Raw genomic sequence first — 18,288 nt, 5'->3', positions numbered from 1 at the left:
GATATGCAATCAATTGAAGTAAACGACTCCAAGTACACAAATCAAAATATTTGCAACAATGAATGCGATAATTTCTAGCCAAATATTGAATTGTGACCAGAGTGATGTAGATATGCGTGCTGGGATGGGCTGCAGCCAACTAAATGGCAACTAAATGCAACATGCCACCGAGTGGCACATAAACACACACAACACTTGACACACACACACACACATGCATATCTAGCTACGCTTGCTACGTGAAGTGTTTGTGGAATTCTAGGCAGCGCCTAAAAGCATGCAACACTTTTTTCCTTCCTTTGGCCGAGGGGCTGCTAAAGAGCCAGCCGCAGCCCTTGAAGCCAAGCACTCGCTAATTAGTTGAAGTTGTTGCCAGTGTTGCCAGTAAATTGACTTTTGACGATGCGGTTGTTGCTGCAGTTGCAGTTGCCGTTGCTGTTGCTGTTGCTGTTGCAACTGCCATTGGTTCTTATGCTTATTTTGGTATTTTGCACGCATTTGCTTTTGACCTTTTTGTGCGCTTGGAGAGTTTTCTATAGACTGCAGCGAGACAGCAAGAGGGGGAGCGACTGGGACGCTTATGAATGCAGTGAAGCAAACACTAAGCTGCTTTCATACAATTTCCATTTTACATTCTCCATTTCGCTTTGGCCAGCTGAGTGAGTGTCTTAGCTTAAGAAGATTTGCGCTGTAATTACGCATTAAATAACTCAGTTGCGGGCTGAAGAATGCAGTTTAGTGCATTAATATTAGGCGTCTTATGGGCCATAAAACTAAACACATTGTGTTGCCATAACAATAAATTGTATTTAAAAACAGCAGCAGCAACAGCAGCGACAGCAACAGCAGCAACAGCAACAGCAACAACATTGTTGACTGCATTTAATTTTACTGAGGGCGGCCACTTAGTGGCTCTCGACAGGGCTTCCGCTCATTGTTGCTGTTGCTGTTGCTGTTGTGGCATAAATTAAATTAAAGCTGCACGAGGCACAGAATCAGTTGTGACCAGGCCAAGAGCGAACCAATGGCTGCCGTGCAATTACTCAGCGGAGGGCAGTGGAGGAGGAGCAGGCGCCTAAATCATGCCACACACACACACACACACACACGTCTCCTGTTTGACCTTCAGACAGTTGCAAATGTGTAAACATTTTTCAGCAGCAGCAGGGACCCACATGACAAACAGGGAGACCTATGTCACCCCCGGCTGGGCCTTTGCGTTGTCACAGATACTTTGCGCTGATTTATGCAAATTGCTTCGTTCCCGCACTGAAATCATGAAAAATCGTTAATTGCGGCAAGTGCTGGACGCTCGTTTGGCTTGAAAAACTCCTTGGCTGCATGTGTTGCATGCAACGGCAACGGCAACGAACAGCAACAGCCGCAGCACATAACAATTACGAAAAATCCTTTAACTCCCTCGCACGCTCTTTGACTCGCGTCTGACTCGCGGCAATTATGCAAATTTTAATGCCGCCTGCGCGGCGAGAGTTAATGCAACTTGCTGCATGTTTGCATTATTAAATTAATGCACTTTAAGGCATTCGCTCTTGCGTTTCACTTTATCGCTACAAATATTTTCCCATTATTTCCATCCCTCCCTCTCTCTCTCACACACACACACTCAGTTATCGCTGTCTCTCCCTCTCTGGTGCAAGCAAAGTGCATTTTAAATGCGCGCATGAAGCGAACTTTGCTGCTGAATTTTTCATGCAGCTCCTGCAGCTGGACGACTGTCTATAGTGTGAGTGTGTGTGTGTCTGTGTGTGTGTGAGAGTGTGGGCTGGGCTGATTGACATTTTCTAAAATACAAGCATATAAATTACTTTAGTTGCCAAGGTGAAAGAAAGGAATGCATTCAAATATACTATAAAGAAAATTGTGAATGCAAATTATATAAGCCAAAAGCTCAACTGCATCAATATATCAATCAGGCAACACAATTAAATGTTGAGTCAAATATCAAATGTGCAAATTGAGTAAGTTAAACAAGTAAGAAGACTCTAGTCGAGACTGCTCGACTAGGAGATACCCTGAACCCTCCAAGCTGATATTCTTATCATTCTGCATTTCTTTTATGCACGCACACATACATACACATGCATCCACCCTCACGCGCCCGCGCTCTGCTAACTGCGCAGTAAGCAGCGACTGCGCTTGGGCTGCGCTGCAGTGTGGGCAATAGTATGAGAATTTATTTGATGAATAACTTTTTTTGTAGACATGCAATCCTAATGAAATTTTCAGACCGTAATCATATGGTCAAAATGTGTGTACATTCTAAAGCACAAGTCTCTAGTACTTGAAATACGTTTTTTGCAAATTGGGGGCGAAGGGGGCGTGGTATCCAAAATCTGTTGATTACAAAATGTTTGTATTCATCATATATATATACACAGTAAATCTGAAGTCTCTATGTCTAATAGTATTCCAATGAGGCTCAAAAAACAAAATCAATTTTTCAATTATTCTCGATAAAAAAGTTATCGGATGAGTTATCGAAAAAATAAAGCAAACTCGTACTGCGTATGGTATACACGAGTATGCACAACAAATTTCAGCTCTCTAGCTCTTATATCTTCTGAGATCTCGGCGTTCATACGGACGGACGGACGGACGGACAGACGGACAGGGCTATATCGACTCAGCTCATCGTGCTGATCAAGAATATATATACTTTGTGGGGTCTGCGATGATTCCTTCTGCCTGTTACATACTTTTACACAAAAACATTATACCCTGATTTCCCATTTTCAATGGGTTCAGGGTATAAAAAGAAGAAGAACAAATTGGAAATCTATAAGAGAAAAGCAAATGCAATTCGAATGGAATTTCATATATAATTTGAAAGAGAATATGAAATGAAAAATATTAAAGTGTAAAAGAAATGAAATGGATTGCAGTTAAGGAAACCGAATTAAAGCAGAATTCAGTTGAAATAAATTGATATGGATATAAAAATAATATAAAATGAAATGGAACAACTGAAATGGAATATTTAAAATGGAATAATTACACAAATTGAGCAAAGCAATTGATAAGGCACAGATGAGAAAGGGAAATTAAATAAGACTTTATAAATCTAGAGCAGCGAAACATGAAGACGAAACGAAACAAATTAAGTGAATTGTGGAATGAAATAAAATAAATGAAAATGAAAATTTTATCATAGAACGTATGTCTTGTTAAATATACTATGTACTACAAAAAAGCCATGAAAAAAAAAATATATATATATATATTTATATTTAATAAAAATATATGTATATATGTTTATTTAATATATAAAAATATAGTACACAAATAAAAAAATTAATAAAAATAAATTTAATAATTAAATAAATAAAATTATAATAAATTAATAAGTAAAGAATTATTATAAAATGAAAATAAATATATAAAAAAAACATTTACAAAAAAAAAAAAAAAATTATATAATAAATAAAAAACCGAAGAGTTGAAATTGAAAACAAAAATCATATGATATATTGTAGTAGAATTTGAATGAAATGAAGCCAGCATATTTATTATTCACAATAAGCAATATTTTTGTTAACAATAATTGTAGTGCACATGAGTCGGGATATCAATAATATTATAGACTGAAATGCTCATAGAATTTTATGCATTGCCACATACATTGTTGATGGCCATGCTTTCGTATTAAAATATAAATAATGTGTGTGTATAAAGGCAAAATATAAATAAATTACTGTCGTCGCTTGTTTGGCTTCTGTTTGTTGGTTTTGTGCCATTTGAGTGCAACATAGAATATGAACGTTATTTGATGTTGATTTCCGACAAGGCAAACAAACAAACAACGTCCGCTGGCAATTACTTAAATTCATGGTGTTTGTCTTTTATGAAAATGATGAGGCACTCGCTCGCTGCAGCTTTATTAGCCAGCATTCAGGCAGGTGGAGCTGCAGGTGTCTCAAACAAATGGCAGCTGTAAAAGTGCGAGTGGTGCAAAAAACTACATAAAAAAGGTTATGTGGCTCGCTCACCGGAGACATGGGAAACTGAAACCCAAACCCGGAGCACGAGCCCGAAAACCGAGCCTGTACACTAAACCAAAGCTAAGCCAAAGCCCCAAGCGTTGCCAGTTTTTATGTGGCGCTATAAATAAAGCAATAACATCATTTTGAAGTATCTCATTACGTGTTACGGCGGCTATGAGTATGTCAATTTTTTACGACATTCAACCGAACACCAGCCAAAAAACCGACAAGACATTGGCAGCCAAAGAGGGAAACTTGCGAGTAGTTTCGGCCTTAAAGTATGCCACACAATTGTTAGAGTGTGGGTGTGTGTGTGTGTGTGGGTGTAAATGTGTGAATGTGTAATTGTGTGTGTATAGGCAGGCATTTATGCAAAAGTTTGCTGGCTGACCTCAAATCCTGACGCTCGGGCAATTAGTTTTTTCTCTCTGGCCAGCAGCCCAACGCCATCTGTGTGTGTGTGGGCGTGGGCGTGGCATGTGACAGCCTGAAAGCCATCAAAATGATGGCAAACTATCAAATGGCCAAGGCACACATTTGCACAGCTGCCGCAATTAGCACGTTTCGCACATTGATTTGACCCAAAGCACACACACACACACACACAAAATCACTCACACACATACACCCACACAGTGTCAATTTAAGAACTTGAGTAGATAGTGTGCTTGGGCATGAGTTATTAAAATACTTTTCCCACCATAATTATTAATTATGTAATATGCCGAAATGTGCGAACATTTGCCCAACTGCAGCCGAACTTCCCTCTTGGCCTCAAGTAGTTGGCCAAGTCAAGAGCCATTTGCACTTGTGGTTGTGCTTTTGCCTCGGCTAAGTGTCTCGAGTGCAAGGCAAGCCAAAACTTTTATTTCTTTATAAATTCCATTGTTCATGTCTTGTTTGGCCGAGTGAGCTCTGAGGATACGAACTTCAAAGTTGCAATCGGATTATTTTTGGCAGCTTTTCTGGAGGATATATAATATATACATATAAAGATATGTACAAAGTTTGCTATGTATACATATATATATTCTTTTTCAGCTGTTCCGACAGCCTCATTTGCCTCTCTGCCTATTGCCTCGCCAACTCTAAGCTCAGCTTAGACTCGGAGCTGCTAGACTATTATTTGCCAACTTTATCTAGATTGTAGTACACAAATTGTCTCTATATAGCAGCTAGGCATAGTCAGCATCATTCAAGTTAAAAATTCTCTTTTTGAAAACTTTCTCTCTCTCTCTCTTCATATCTCTCTCTCATTCATTTCCTTCATTGATTTAGTTGAGCCTCGTGCACTTTTTCATTCGCCAGCATAAATATATATTCTCTTTGCTTTTTAAATTAACTGTCCGTCGCGCCTGGCATTTGTGGGTCGCTCGACTCTCGCATTAGCATAAAATGTCAATTTTATTTATTTTATCGCATAGCACGAGCAGCCGGAAGAACAAGCGAACAGCGACTCATTTAGTTTCGTTTGCTTTGCTGGCAGCGCATTTTTCACTTGCAATTTACATTTCTATTTCTTTTATCGTGATAAGAAATGACGGTTTGTTCGCCGTATCACTCCTAAGCGGCCATCGAAGCTGGCCATAACAGTGGGAGGGAGACTGAGAGAGCGAGAGAGACAGAGCCTCTGCTTTTGGCAACTTCTTGGTGTGCATTATGGGCATGCATAACTGTTATTCGCCTGCAAATTTCAATTACGATCTTTTGCCATTTCGCAATTACCGCGAGCTCTTCGACATGGCGAAGCCATGCAGCGACAATGTCTAGACTAAATAGGGGCAGCCAGCACGTGTCTGACAGCGCCAGACACGGCCAAGATTGGCCCCCGCTCGAGCTAACTGACTGGCTGACTGACTGGCTGACTGGCTGTCAACGCGCGTCAGCGGCAGTTGCGAGCTGTTTTCCTTAAAACTGTCGCTTGAAGAAACTCTAAAGTGAGAGGAAAAAAAAAATTACAAATTGAAAACAGGCTGTCAGAGCAGAAAGAGTAAGCAAAACACAGCGGGAACTGCACCCACCCACACCCACACACACCCACACACACACACACACATACACATACATGAATGCCTTGCTAACTGACAGGACGCTGGTGGTGAAGGCTCGTAATGTCCTGGCATGCGTGCAAATGCTTCGCCACTTAGTTTTGATCAAGTTGAGAACTTTACATTTTGCACTCAAATGTTCCGACAATCAAAAGTGAAACAACTTTTTGCCTCAAGAATCTTGGCCCACTGCATTTAGTCTAACGTCTATAGGCGGCACTATGGGTGTACCCTGTAAAGAGGAGTTGCTAGACACTCTATTATATATAGAATAATCCAATGAGTGAACAAGAAAAGATATTACAGGGTATATATGCTTTGATGAAGTGTCTATTTCCTTTATCTGAGTAAAGCTGCACTTAATAAAAATACATATAGATATATATATACATATACTTTTATATATTTCCATGTCATTCGAATTTCAATAATAATCTTCTCTGCTTGGCTAAGCTGCTTAGCTAATCTGCATTGCAAGTGCATGGCAAAGTCCACTGCAAATAGAGAGCAAAGCCCGAATCGCATTTGCTTGTATGTAGGTATGTGTGCTTATAGTTAAATGGCTTGCTGGTTGGTTTATTTGTATTTGAATTTGTTTATGGGGCTCGTTCATTTCGGTTGCGGCAATTTCACGGCTCAATTCATGGCACAGAATGTTGCCAGAAATATATTTACCAAACAAATTAAAATTTACATTGATATCGGAAAGTTGTTGCAACAAATTACACGGCATTCGCCAATGGCAAACAGCAGGACAGCAAGAGAGAGCGAGACAGAGAGAGAGCAGCCAGAAACTGAATAAATACTAAAATGCAAGTGCAAATAAACAGAGCGAAGGATGCGAATGCAAATGACGGCCAACAGCAGCAGCGGAGAACAAAGAGCAGAGTCGGCAGGCGGTTAGCTAACGGAACTGCGTGTGGTGGGGCACAATTTTTAGGCACTGTACGTGCCGCGTTGCCAACTCCCGGCTTTGCTTTATTCTTACTTTATTTGATGAATTTCTTTGGCTTTCGCTGGCAGACTGGCAGGCTGGCAGACTGGCACTGTGGCACGTCGTCCGCCTGGCAAATTCCAGCAAACGGCAATCAAATTTCGCTTGGCTGCCGTTGCTGCTGCTGCTGCTGTTTAAATAAACCCAAAGCCAACTACAAAGCTTATCTGGATGAGAAACTAATGTGCACATGTCAAGCTGTCTGGCAGCTGGGATATTTATCTTGATTGCCCTTTTTCAGCTGTTGTGGCAAGTTGGGGACAACAGTGCGTATGATTTATTTGAATTGGTTAGATAAAAAGTTTAATTGGATTTCATGCAAATTGCAGCATCGCATTGCATTTATGCACTCTCGTTTAATTAAAAGCTGCTGCATTATTTGACTTTCGAGTACTTGCAAAAATTATGGTTAATTGTGTTTAGCCAGCCAAAGAGAAAGATAGAGAGAGAGAGAGAGAGCCATAGAGGAGATAATCTCTTTTCCTGGATATATATGAATATTCTGGATTTCGAATGGCATAAATTAATACGCACAAGTTGCTGGGCAACCGAATCGAAATGGCAAGCTCTAATTACGGACTGCGTTTGAGCTACTGCGACAGTTCGAAGTTCAATTACTGGCCAAAATGCCAAAAACTCACACAGACACTGGGGCACAAGCACAAATACAAATGCAGCAACTATTGTCTCTGTTTGCCTTGGAGTAAAATCAAAAATAAACTTTTCAATTACAAACTTTTTAACTACAATTTCCAATTACAAGGGATACGGCCAGTTGCATTTTGGCCCAATTCAAACACATTTGGACCAAAAACAAAACCCCTAAAAAACACAACAACAACAAAATGCAAACTATCCTCTTTTGTTGCTGTAAATTTCCCGAGTGTGTTAGCTCACTTACTGTGTAAATCGTGCTCTCTGTGGAAATTGTTGCTCGCAAAGCTGGCAACAAACACTGGGGACTAACAACAGTTAACCAAGAACGCAAATTTATGACCTGGCTAACACTAAGCATCGATACATACAACTGCCAGGCAGTAAATAGTAGTTGGAGCCGAGCAGTCACTGCCAGCTGGCGGTCAGGTGTGCTAGTCTCTGCACTTGTCTTAGCACACACACACACATACACACACAGATGCATACCAGTGGATTGCGTTTTTGTGGGTAATCGTAAATTACGATTGGCATGCGGCTCAAGTGGCCAAAATGGGAGAAATTCTTGTCCACAGACAACAAAGCAGGCAACTCTACAAAAAGTTCCGGGCACATAAATCGAACGCATTGAATTATGAAATGCTGTGCGGTTGGGGCGTGCGGCACATGGATTTACGCTTGACAAATGCTCAAATATATATGAGCGAGCATTATGACAATGCATAAATTGGCAACATTAATTATTAACTGGGCAGCGAAGCGCAACTAATAAACGAATGAACAAAACAAACGAAGCCAATCCATTGGGGAGGGCGAACAATGGAAAGCAGAGCTGAATAAAAAGAAAATAACTCAGCTCGGGCGGAATCATAAATTTTGTGGCTAATTAATTTATCGGCACTGGGATTTCCTCGGTTTGCCGCAAAATGTGGCTGGCGCGTGGCATTAAGTGGCCAAGCATTGAGTATACGCCCCGTGCCTCAGCATGAACACCAACAATAAGGGACAAACAAAAATGCCTTGCACAACTTTTGGGCGACATAATTTAATTACATGCCATACAAATTTAAGCACTCAAAAGCATTGCATACTTTTGTGCGCCGCCAATGAAATTATTGTAAGCCGTCAAAAACTGTTGCATACTTTTAGCGGCAGCCCAAAATGTTAGCAAACAAATTGCTCGAATGACAATAACATAATACATGCATTTAGGACGCATGTTTTAAATTAACACAAACACACACACACACACACTCACACACACTCACATATACGCTGCTAAAGCGCATTTTCAACATGTGTTTATGTTTATCGACAACTTCCTTTTAAATAAATTGCTGCAGTTCAGCTAAAGGCCATCAGCCATGTCGTGCGCCTGTCCGAATTGTGGTTTTTGTGCGCATTCAAATTAGAAATGCAGCCAAAAATGTAAATTTGCCTGGTTTTGTATAATTGCACGGCTCATACAATTCTAAACACACACCACACACATACACTTAGCCCACACATTCACGTGCCAAATGCATCAGGAAAGGCAACAACAAACCATAAAACGACACCACAAAACGAAACTTTTTAGCTTAAGTAATTTTCGTGTGAAAATAATTCATTAAAATTAGATTAAAACGCTGCACGGAAACCGAACAAACCGAGAAAGCGAAAAAAAAAAAAAAATGAAACGAGAAAATAAGAGAAATAGAGAAGAAACGTAAAACTCGAACGTGCTGCACATTTTGCCAAATGATTTCTTAATGCAATTTCTTCAACGTTTGTTTTGGGGCCGGTTCATGAGACCGGATGCTATTGTTGCTCTTAAAGCCCACACGCACGCACACACACACACACACACACGTACACACATACGCTCAGTTTAGCCGGAAAATTCGGGGTAGAAAAAAGCAAAAGCACATAAAGAATAATAGCAAAGGCAAGGCAAAAAGTTGTCCCATTTCGTATTGTTGTTGTTGTTGCTCTTTGTTTGGCTGATGTGCGTATCAGAAGCAGCAGGCAGCTTCCGGCGTTGTCTTTTGTTGAAACATCCACCTAGCTGAGCCCGTCTCAGCGCTCCATGCACACATACTTAGCTGGCAGGTTGAACGCGTCAGTCCATGAATTGAGCTGAGCAAAACTTGTACAGTGGCGTACAGTTGAGTGGAGTGGAGTGGAATGGAATGGAATGGAGTGGCATGGAGTGGCATGGAGTGGCGTGGAGTGAAGTGCACTATTCTATAGATCCTCGAGCATTGTTTATCTACCGTTGAGCAAAATGAAAAATAAACGCCATGAATGTGGCTCTAGGAAATGGCAAAGCTCCGGTTAACCCTTTTTTTATTTGTCACCCCCATCCATTGTAGCTACGATAAATATTTATCAAACAACTGTCATGGGGCTGGCAGCACTTAAGGTGTCAAAAAGGACACACAGGACAATATGCTATAGCCGCAAACGCAAGTAGGACACGCTCAATAATGAAAGCGAAGAGGAAAACCAAAAGCGAACAAAAATTGAAAAAAAAGAAAAGGAAAATTAATTTGCATATGTTAAGTGGCAGAAGCAATTAAAGGCGAAAGCACAACAAGGCTGAGCAGCAGCAGCACCAGCAGCAGCAGCAGCAGGAGGAGGCGGAGCAGTTGCTGTTGCCAGGACGCGGTTGATTGAGATGTGAAAAGGCGCAAACGATGCCAAACGGCACAAAGAACGTCGAGGGCCCCAAAGCTTGACTGCGCGACCCTTACGGTGGCAAAAATGGAAAATGGGAAATCATAATTGGCTTCCAAATGCTTGAGCTCAATTATGTGAGCAAATTGTGGGTGGCTGCTGTCGTTGACAGGCAAATTATGGATTCAAGGCCAACGCATAAGCATACAATATAATATGTACACACACACACACACACACACACACACACGCACGCACACACAGGCACATTTGTATAAACATATATGTATGTATGTACGTTTGCAGGGAAATCGCACTTTCACTTTGGGCTTAGGTGCCCAAGATAATTTGCATAGCATATCCAGAAGGGAAATGCCACTGGGGCATGAGCAGTGCCTTGCACTTGAGCGGAGATCACAGCCAGAGACATGATAAATTGCTCAAACACAAATTAAATATATAAATCATAGCGCTCACATACAGGAAATTCAAGCAAACGCATTCCGAATTGCGGCCAGAGTCTCCAGAGCAGTCCACATTTAGTCTAAGCTCCAGCGCTGGCACATTGCTGCGTCATTCGCTTGCAAAGGTGCTAATAGTATTAGCTGCATATTTAGTTTATAAGGCACTTGGTTAAAAAAAGAATGGCCTTACAGATAAGAGAATTTCGTCAGTGCAAAACAATGAAAATGAAATTTATGCTAAAAAAACCTCAAGGTGAAGCTAAAGTTAGCCTATGTTTGGTAATGGTTATATCAGAGAGAGAGGGGGAGAGAGAGAGAGAGAGAGAGAGAGAGAGAGAGAGAGAGAGAGAGAGAGAGAGAGAGAGAGAGAGAGAGAGAGAGAGAGAGATAAATACTCTCTCTTAAAAGAGTTCATTGAATTGCATAATATTCACCTTCACCTTCATGAGCCCCATTGACAGCATTTATCCAATAGCAATGAGCTATCAGTCAGCATCAGTTCTGCTAAAGAGCTTATCATTATAGATACCATATCATATATCGAATATGCTCATAATTATATGCTATCGATAATTATGCATGCTCAGCCCAATAAAAAGCTCAAATAAACATATACAAGTAAAGTAAATAAATAAAGATAAGTAAATTACAAAAATTCACAAATCCTAAATTGAGTCATATTTCAAGCTAATACGACTAGGCCCCATGGATAGGGTATTCTTTTGTACAAATATAGTTTTATCTACACTTATCTACATTGCCAAACTGTGAGAATAGTAGAGAGCGAAGCCTCTGCATATTTTGGACCGTCACAAGTTCAAGTTTCGAGCATTTGAAGGCCACGCCTAGGCAGAGGCTGAGCAGGAGTGGAAAGTACGTGTCGTTCAGTTGTTGCGGAACCAGCAAACCGAGTGGAGCCACGATGGACAGCAATGAGGTAAGTGAAGTGGAAAATTCGTTTCAAGAGTCACGTGCTAATCGCAGCGCATTCCGTAAACCTCCCGGCAGTTTATTGACTTTGACATAGGCGCGCCGTGGGGCCGCATCGCCTGCCGCTGGTACGGCAGCCGTCAGGTGCGTCCGCTGCTCGCCATTCACGGCTGGATGGACAATATGGGCAGCTTTGCACGTCTTGTCCCATTGCTGCCCGGCCATCTGGGCGTCCTGTGCATCGAGCTGTCTGGCCACGGCCGCTCCTCGCCGTATCCGGCTGGCATGCAGTACTCCGTCATTGAATGGACCAGCATCATTCGCTGCGTGGTGTTGCATTTCAAGTGGGAGCGCGTCTCGCTGATGGGCCACTCGTTTGGGGCCGTCGCCTGCAATCTGTATGCCTCGTTATATGGCCGGGATCACGTGGATATGCTGATTGCCATCGATCTCCTGACCATTCCCTACAAGAGCAGCAGCTTCTACATCAACTACCTGGCCAACAGTGTGGAGCGCATGCTCACGCCCACGCCAGCGCCCAAGCTTTATACGGCGGATCAGCTGAAGGACGCGCGCTGGGGCCCAGCTCCCACGATCAGCAAGGAGCAGGCTCATCTGCTGATCAATCGCAGCGTGCGGCAAGTGCCCGATCAGCCCGAAAAGTTCTTCATATTCCGCGACGCGCGCCTCATCCACTACTCGCTCTTCCCGCTCGGCGCCGGGCTGGTGAGGGAGCTGAACCGGCGCATACGCAACATACCCTACATGGTCATCAAGGCAAGCAACTCCAACTTCATCAACGACGACTGCATACCGACCTTCGCGATTCTGCGCAAACAGAATCCCGCCTTCGAGTATCATTTGGCACAGGGCTCTCACCATGTGCTCATCAGCGATCCCCGGCAGCTGGCTGCCTGGATTGTGCCATTCATAAACAAACATCGACCGGCCACTCGATGGGAGCATCCAGGCGAGCTGAATGTGATCAGCAAGCTATGAAGACTTTAAGTATTGCAGCCAGTTTCTTTCTCTTTTCGACACAAGTTCTGGGAATAAGTGATATACATACATATATTCCAATTGATATTTATATTATAGTTTACATATCCATAAATATTTTCTACCTATTTTAACAAATGTAAATCTCTTCAATCTTTGGTCTGGGTTCATATAGACTGACTTGCGGTAGGTTTTAGCATCTGTAGATTATTTAAAACAAGCTTTTGGTTTCAATTCATTCCTAGAGAGAAAGTTAGACAAGCACTTCTAAAAAGCCCCTCAAGATAAACCTCAGATGATTCCATTTCTTTTTACGTTCTTTTTGCGATCAAGTTTGAGCTTTTTGAAGCTTTCGCACTCTGCACAAGCTATGAAAAGCTTTTCATCGTCAGTATATAGCCAATCGTTTGACTCAAAGGAAGCAACCGGTTGGCGAATATATTTTGCAAAAATTGTTGAACCAATAAATATACATATTTACATTTATATATGTGTGTATGTAGCTCTGTAAATGACAGCGATAATATAGCTAGAGCTAGCAAGATAATTTGGGCAAATTTTTATTGTTGCCGAAAATTTTGTAGCAGCCGAGACAAATCAGAGATTTAATGGGAGCTTTGTCACCAAGCGACGTGAGTAAAGAAATTGAAATGAATCGTGGCAACCTACGAGCATTTCCTTTGTAACATTTGACAGTACGAGGATGTGCGCATCTGGGTTCCTTGGGGTCACATTGCGGGTCGCTGGTATGGCAATCGATCGGAGCGCCCCATCCTGGCCATCCACGGCTGGCTGGACAACCTGGGCACCTTTGACAGACTGATACCCTTGCTGCCGGACTACCTGGGCGTGCTCTGCATCGATCTGCCCGGACATGGACGTTCCTCTCGGCTGCCAGCGGGCATGCAGTACAGCACGGCTGATTATGCTTTTGTCATAGCTCGGGTCATGAAGGAGTACGGGTGGAGAAAGGTCTCGCTGCTGGGTCACTCTCTTGGCGGTGCCATTAGCTTCGTTTACACTGCACTCGCGCCGGACAGTGTCGACCTGGCCATCATAGTAGACAATCTGCTGCCATCCACGGAGTCGCCCGAGCGCCTCAAGAGATTTGCCTATTCCGTGGAAAAGCATTTAGTGGAGGATGGGGACGCAGAAGACGAGCCAAATTCCTATACGATTGACCACCTGCGAAAAGTTCTCAGCAAAGGCAGCAGGAATTCCGTTCCGCCAGAGCTCGCTCATCATTTGCTCAACCGCTGCGTGGCCCCATCGCAACTATATCCGGACAAATTCTACTTTACAAAGGATAACCGTACCAAGTTCTACAATTTCTTTCCTGCCACTGTTGCATTATTCAGTGAAATGGCAAGACGCATCAAGAACAAACCCATTCTCATCATAAAGGGATCAAAGTCAAACTATATAAGCTCAAGAGATAGCGAGGCTATCTCCATCCTGAAGAAGCAGAACCCGCTCTTCCAATTCCACGAGGTGCCAGGCACCCATCACGTGCATCTCGTTGACCCCGAGGTGGTTGCTCAGCACATAGTTCCCTTCTTGAGGACTCATCGGCCGCCCAAGGTCTCCAGCTGGTCACTGGATGGCGAGAAGTTGGGCACGACAGAGCGGGAGAACTTCTTTGCAAGAGATGTCAGCCGTCTCAGTAAGATCTAAGTCTGAGAGAATCTCAAGAATACGGCACAGTATATGCTGATAATAAAGTGAAACAATTGTGATTTAAGTAAAGATAATAAGTAAAACTTATATTGGGATATTTGTCTTGGTAACTGGATAAATAAATTTGCTGACAATTAAATGCACTACATGGTATAGCCCTATTTCAAATTTCGAATTCTTTGCAGTTACAAGATCCGTTACAAGCTTTGAAGTTACATTTTACAGCTTTCGAATAATACAAATACTTTGTAACGCAAAGTGAGCAACAGCTGATTTAGTTTGTTTATAGCATGGCAAAGTAGATCAGCTGTTGCTCGAAAAAGCTTTGCGCCACACGCGATCGAAAATAAGCTTTCGATTGGTACACAAACGACGCAAAGCTTTTGTTTTTTGTTTAGTACGCGACGAATTGTGTTGGCGAGAAGAGAAGGCGGATTAACTGTGTTGCTTTTGCAGCATTCATTAAGTGGGCATGGTACGATGTTCATTAAAAAGTACTAATTGCTCGTCGATAAGGCAATCTCGAGCCAGATAATTAGGAAAAACGTTTCGCAGCTCCGAAACAAGCAGCCAAGACATTTATAAAGAGACGGCCAAAGTTCAGGGAGCCACATGGGAACTTTGTCACTGAGCGACGTGAGTAAACACAATTAAAAGCTTCAGCCGGCTGGCTGGCAATGCAATTTACGTTGTTTATACACTGTTCAACATGAAAACGTTTCCTCTGTGACACTTGATAGTACGAGGATGTGCGCATCTGGGCCCCTTGGGGTCACATTGCGGGTCGCTGGTATGGCAATCGATCGGAGCGCCCCATCCTGGCCATCCACGGCTGGCTGGACAACCTGGGCACCTTTGACAGACTGATACCCTTGCTGCCGGACTACCTGGGCGTGCTCTGCATCGATCTGCCCGGACATGGATGCTCCTCATGGCTGCCGCCGGGCATGCACTACAGCACAATGGAGTATGTCCTCGTCATAGCTCGGGTCATGAAGGAGTACAAGTGGCAGAGGGTTTCGCTGATGGGCCACTCCCTTGGCGGCGTCTTAAGCTACATTTACACCGCACTCGCGCCACACACTGTGGACCTGGTTATCGCATTGGACATTCTCTTGCCGCCACTCGAGACGCCCATGGCCCTCAAGTATTTCGGATATGCTTTGGATAAGCATCTGGTGGAGGATGAGCGTGCGGAGGAGGATTCGCTACATGAGCCGCCGTCCTACACGCTGGCACAGCTACGCACTGTCCTCAGCAAGGGCAGCAACAATTCGGTTGCCCCAGAGTTCGCTCAGCATTTGCTGCATCGCAGCGTGGCCAAGTCGCAGCTGTATCCAGAGAAATTCTACTTTTCAAGGGATGGCCGCACCAAGTACTATAATATTCTACCGGTCAACGGTCCCCTAGCCGCCGAAATGGCTAAGCGCATCAAAAATAAACCCTACCTGGTCATCAAGGCATCCAAATCCCATCATATCAACTCAAAGGCAAACGAGGCCATCTCCATCCTAAGCAAGCAGAACCCGCACTTCGAGTACCACGAGGTGCCAGGCACGCATCATGTGCATCTGATCAGCCCCGAGCTGTGCGCCCAGTACATAGTTCCCTTCCTGAGACACCATCGTCCGCCCACGGTCTCCAGCTGGTCGGTGGATGGCGAGAAAAAGTTGAGCACAACGGAGCATCGCAGGCAGCAGGAGAACTTTTTCACGCGACACCTGAGGCGTCTCAGTAAGCTTTAAGTATTGTAATTGTAATCGACAAGTAACCTGTGCAGTATATACTGAAATTATAAAATACTCTGAGAAATTACTTGAAAGCTTTTTCTTCAAGTGTATGCCCTCAGCTGAGACGAGGGCTGCAGATATGAGGTTAAATCAAGTACCTACATCTGATAAAGGTACTCGAACAACAATACTATATAAATAGGCACGAGCTGTGATAATCATCGTCAAGAGGGCAGCTTTTTGAGTTCGTTTTGCTGTGGCATTGTAAAAGCTTGATTAGTCAGCGTTTTGGGCTAAGAATAGTCAGTTTCATTGATTTAAACGGGCATTAGATATTAACTAATTAAAATCCAGTGCTTATCGAATCCATTGTTCTTCATAGTACAGATAATAGAATAGACCCCGGGCGGTTTCCATATAAGCAGCTAGTATCAAACAGTTAGCAGAGGCCATCGCATGGGAACCATGGGAACGCTATCACTGAGCAATGTGAGTAAGGTGCACTGAACGGAACCCCAACTGTTTTGTTGGGGATGCTTAACAATTCAATTGAACTTTGGTATTCCGCAGTACGAGGATGTGAGCATCGAGACGCCCTGGGGTGAGCTCAGCGGTCGCTGGTACGGCAATCGCTCGGAGCGTCCCATACTGGCCATTCACGGCTGGATGGACAACCTGGGCAGCTTTGATAGACTGATACCCTTGCTGCCGGACTACCTGGGCGTGCTCTGCATCGATCTGGCCGGGCACGGGTGCTCTTCTTCACTGCCGCCCGGGCTGCATTACAGCGCGGACGATTGGATCCTAACCATTGCACGGGTGATGAAGGCGTACAAGTGGCAAAAAGTATCACTGATGGGCCACTCGCTTGGCGGCATACTGAGCTTTATTTTCACAGCCCTGGGGCCGCACAGGGTGGACCTGCTGATCACACTGGACGTACTGGTAGCCCCATTGGAATCTGCTGAGAGCATCAACACAATGGCCTACTTCATGGAAAAGCATCTCGTGGAGGAGGAGCGCACTGCCCTGGCTGGCATGATGGAACCGTTAACCTACTCCCTGCCTCAGCTGCGCCATATCCTTAGTAAGGGGAGCAGCAATTCGGTGCCGCCGGAGCTCACTCATCACTTGATGTACCGCACTGTGGCCAAGTCCAAGCTGTATCCGGATAAGTTCTACTTTACAAGGGATGGGCGAACTAAGTTCTATTCCCTCTTGCCCATGAATCCAGGGCTGGCAGCCGAGCTGGCACGCTGCATCAAGGACACACCCTACCTGGTCCTTAAGGGCTCCAAGTCGCACTTCATTGGACCAGGCAGCGATGAGGCAATTTCCATCCTGAAGAGTCAGAATCCGCACTTTGAAATCTACGAATTGCCTGGGGCTCACCATGTGCATATCACCTGTCCCGACCTTTGCGCCAAGCACATAGTTCCCTTCCTGAGACGCCATCGGCCGCCCAAGGTGGAAGGCTGGTCGCTGGCTGACGGAGATGCCGCCCTCAGCGCACGGGAGCACCGCGAGGCACAGGAGAGCTTCTTTGCACGGAGTCAGAAGCGACAGCATAAGCTGTAAGAGGACGCAAGGGAAATGCCCAATCGGCAACTGCGAAAAGCGGCGATAATGTGGATGATGCTAGGAGAGCACTGGAGAGTACATAAAGATGCACAGGCATGTAAGGAAACATGAACTTAAATATATAAAATACCTTATTAAGATGCCAAGCTTTTCACTTAGTTTCGCTGCATTCCTCTGTGTCCTCTACAATTTGTTGGCTTTTCACGATAAGTATCGATGTGTGTGTGTGTGTTGCAGCAAGTTTAAGCTGCTAAGCGCCTTAGAACAATTAGCCAAGTCAGCTTTGAATGGCAACGCTTTAACTTGCCCAAGTTAAACATGAAACAAGAAATGGCTGACAGCCGGCTTAACACATAAGCCCAGAGATATGAAATTTTCGAATTTTCCGAAGTCTGACAGGATAGACATTCAACAATTAACCACATAGACCTGCAGGCACTTAAATAACACGAAATGTAATCAATGGCTGGCTGATGAGCATTCGAGAATCATTTCATTGTGGCGTGACAACAAAAGCGTTGCCTACTTTTCGGCAAATATTAATTTCTCACA

General features: G+C 43.7%; 4 protein-coding genes across 5 annotated transcripts; all 4 read left to right on the top strand.

The window, feature by feature from the left end:
- Positions 1-11,469: 11,469 nt before the first annotated feature.
- Positions 11,470-12,798, top strand: LOC108650824 (putative serine hydrolase). Its single transcript, XM_018100116.3, has 2 exons — positions 11,470-11,756; positions 11,828-12,798. The coding sequence occupies exons 1-2, from the start codon at positions 11,742-11,744 to the stop codon at positions 12,746-12,748; spliced, it is 936 nt and encodes a 311-aa protein (XP_017955605.1). The 5' UTR covers positions 11,470-11,741; the 3' UTR covers positions 12,749-12,798.
- Positions 12,799-13,441: 643 nt separating this feature from the next.
- Positions 13,442-14,487, top strand: LOC108650823 (putative serine hydrolase; the record flags this gene model as incomplete). Its single annotated transcript, XM_018100115.3, has 1 exon — positions 13,442-14,487. A coding segment is annotated over one exon (981 nt), but the record flags the coding sequence as incomplete, so codon positions are not given.
- Positions 14,488-14,800: 313 nt separating this feature from the next.
- On the top strand, positions 14,801-16,227 carry LOC108650826 (serine hydrolase-like protein). Of its 2 annotated transcripts, none has more exons than XM_089259470.1 (3): positions 14,801-14,900; positions 14,981-15,061; positions 15,166-16,227. In XM_089259470.1, the coding sequence occupies exons 2-3, from the start codon at positions 15,038-15,040 to the stop codon at positions 16,168-16,170; spliced, it is 1,029 nt and encodes a 342-aa protein (XP_089115596.1). In that variant the 5' UTR covers positions 14,801-14,900; positions 14,981-15,037; the 3' UTR covers positions 16,171-16,227. The 2 variants fall into 2 exon arrangements, with proteins under 2 accessions (XP_089115596.1, XP_030240179.1); XM_030384319.2 differs by having other exon boundaries at positions 14,804-14,919.
- Positions 16,228-16,454: 227 nt separating this feature from the next.
- On the top strand, positions 16,455-17,874 carry LOC108650822 (putative serine hydrolase). The gene is made up of 2 exons (XM_018100114.3): positions 16,455-16,644; positions 16,726-17,874. The coding sequence occupies exons 1-2, from the start codon at positions 16,612-16,614 to the stop codon at positions 17,731-17,733; spliced, it is 1,041 nt and encodes a 346-aa protein (XP_017955603.1). The 5' UTR covers positions 16,455-16,611; the 3' UTR covers positions 17,734-17,874.
- The last annotated feature ends 414 nt before the right edge of the window (positions 17,875-18,288 follow it).

This window comes from Drosophila navojoa, chromosome 4, assembly GCF_054131105.1.
Source record: "Drosophila navojoa isolate 15081-1374.11 chromosome 4, UAZ_NAV_1.0, whole genome shotgun sequence".
In the NCBI taxonomy this organism is placed as follows: domain Eukaryota; kingdom Metazoa; phylum Arthropoda; class Insecta; order Diptera; family Drosophilidae; genus Drosophila; species Drosophila navojoa.
This window is presented reverse-complemented; position numbering and strand designations above follow the sequence as displayed.

Bases quoted from the DNA above. Each gene is read 5' to 3' on its own strand.
- LOC108650826 (XM_089259470.1), top strand. From the start codon at position 15,038: ATGGGAACTTTGTCACTGAGCGAC. The intron at 15,062-15,165 runs GTGAGTAAACAC...GACACTTGATAG, and splicing joins GAACTTTGTCACTGAGCGAC to TACGAGGATGTGCGCATCTG.
- LOC108650822 (XM_018100114.3), top strand. From the start codon at position 16,612: ATGGGAACCATGGGAACGCTATCACTGAGCAAT. The intron at 16,645-16,725 runs GTGAGTAAGGTG...GGTATTCCGCAG, and splicing joins GAACGCTATCACTGAGCAAT to TACGAGGATGTGAGCATCGA.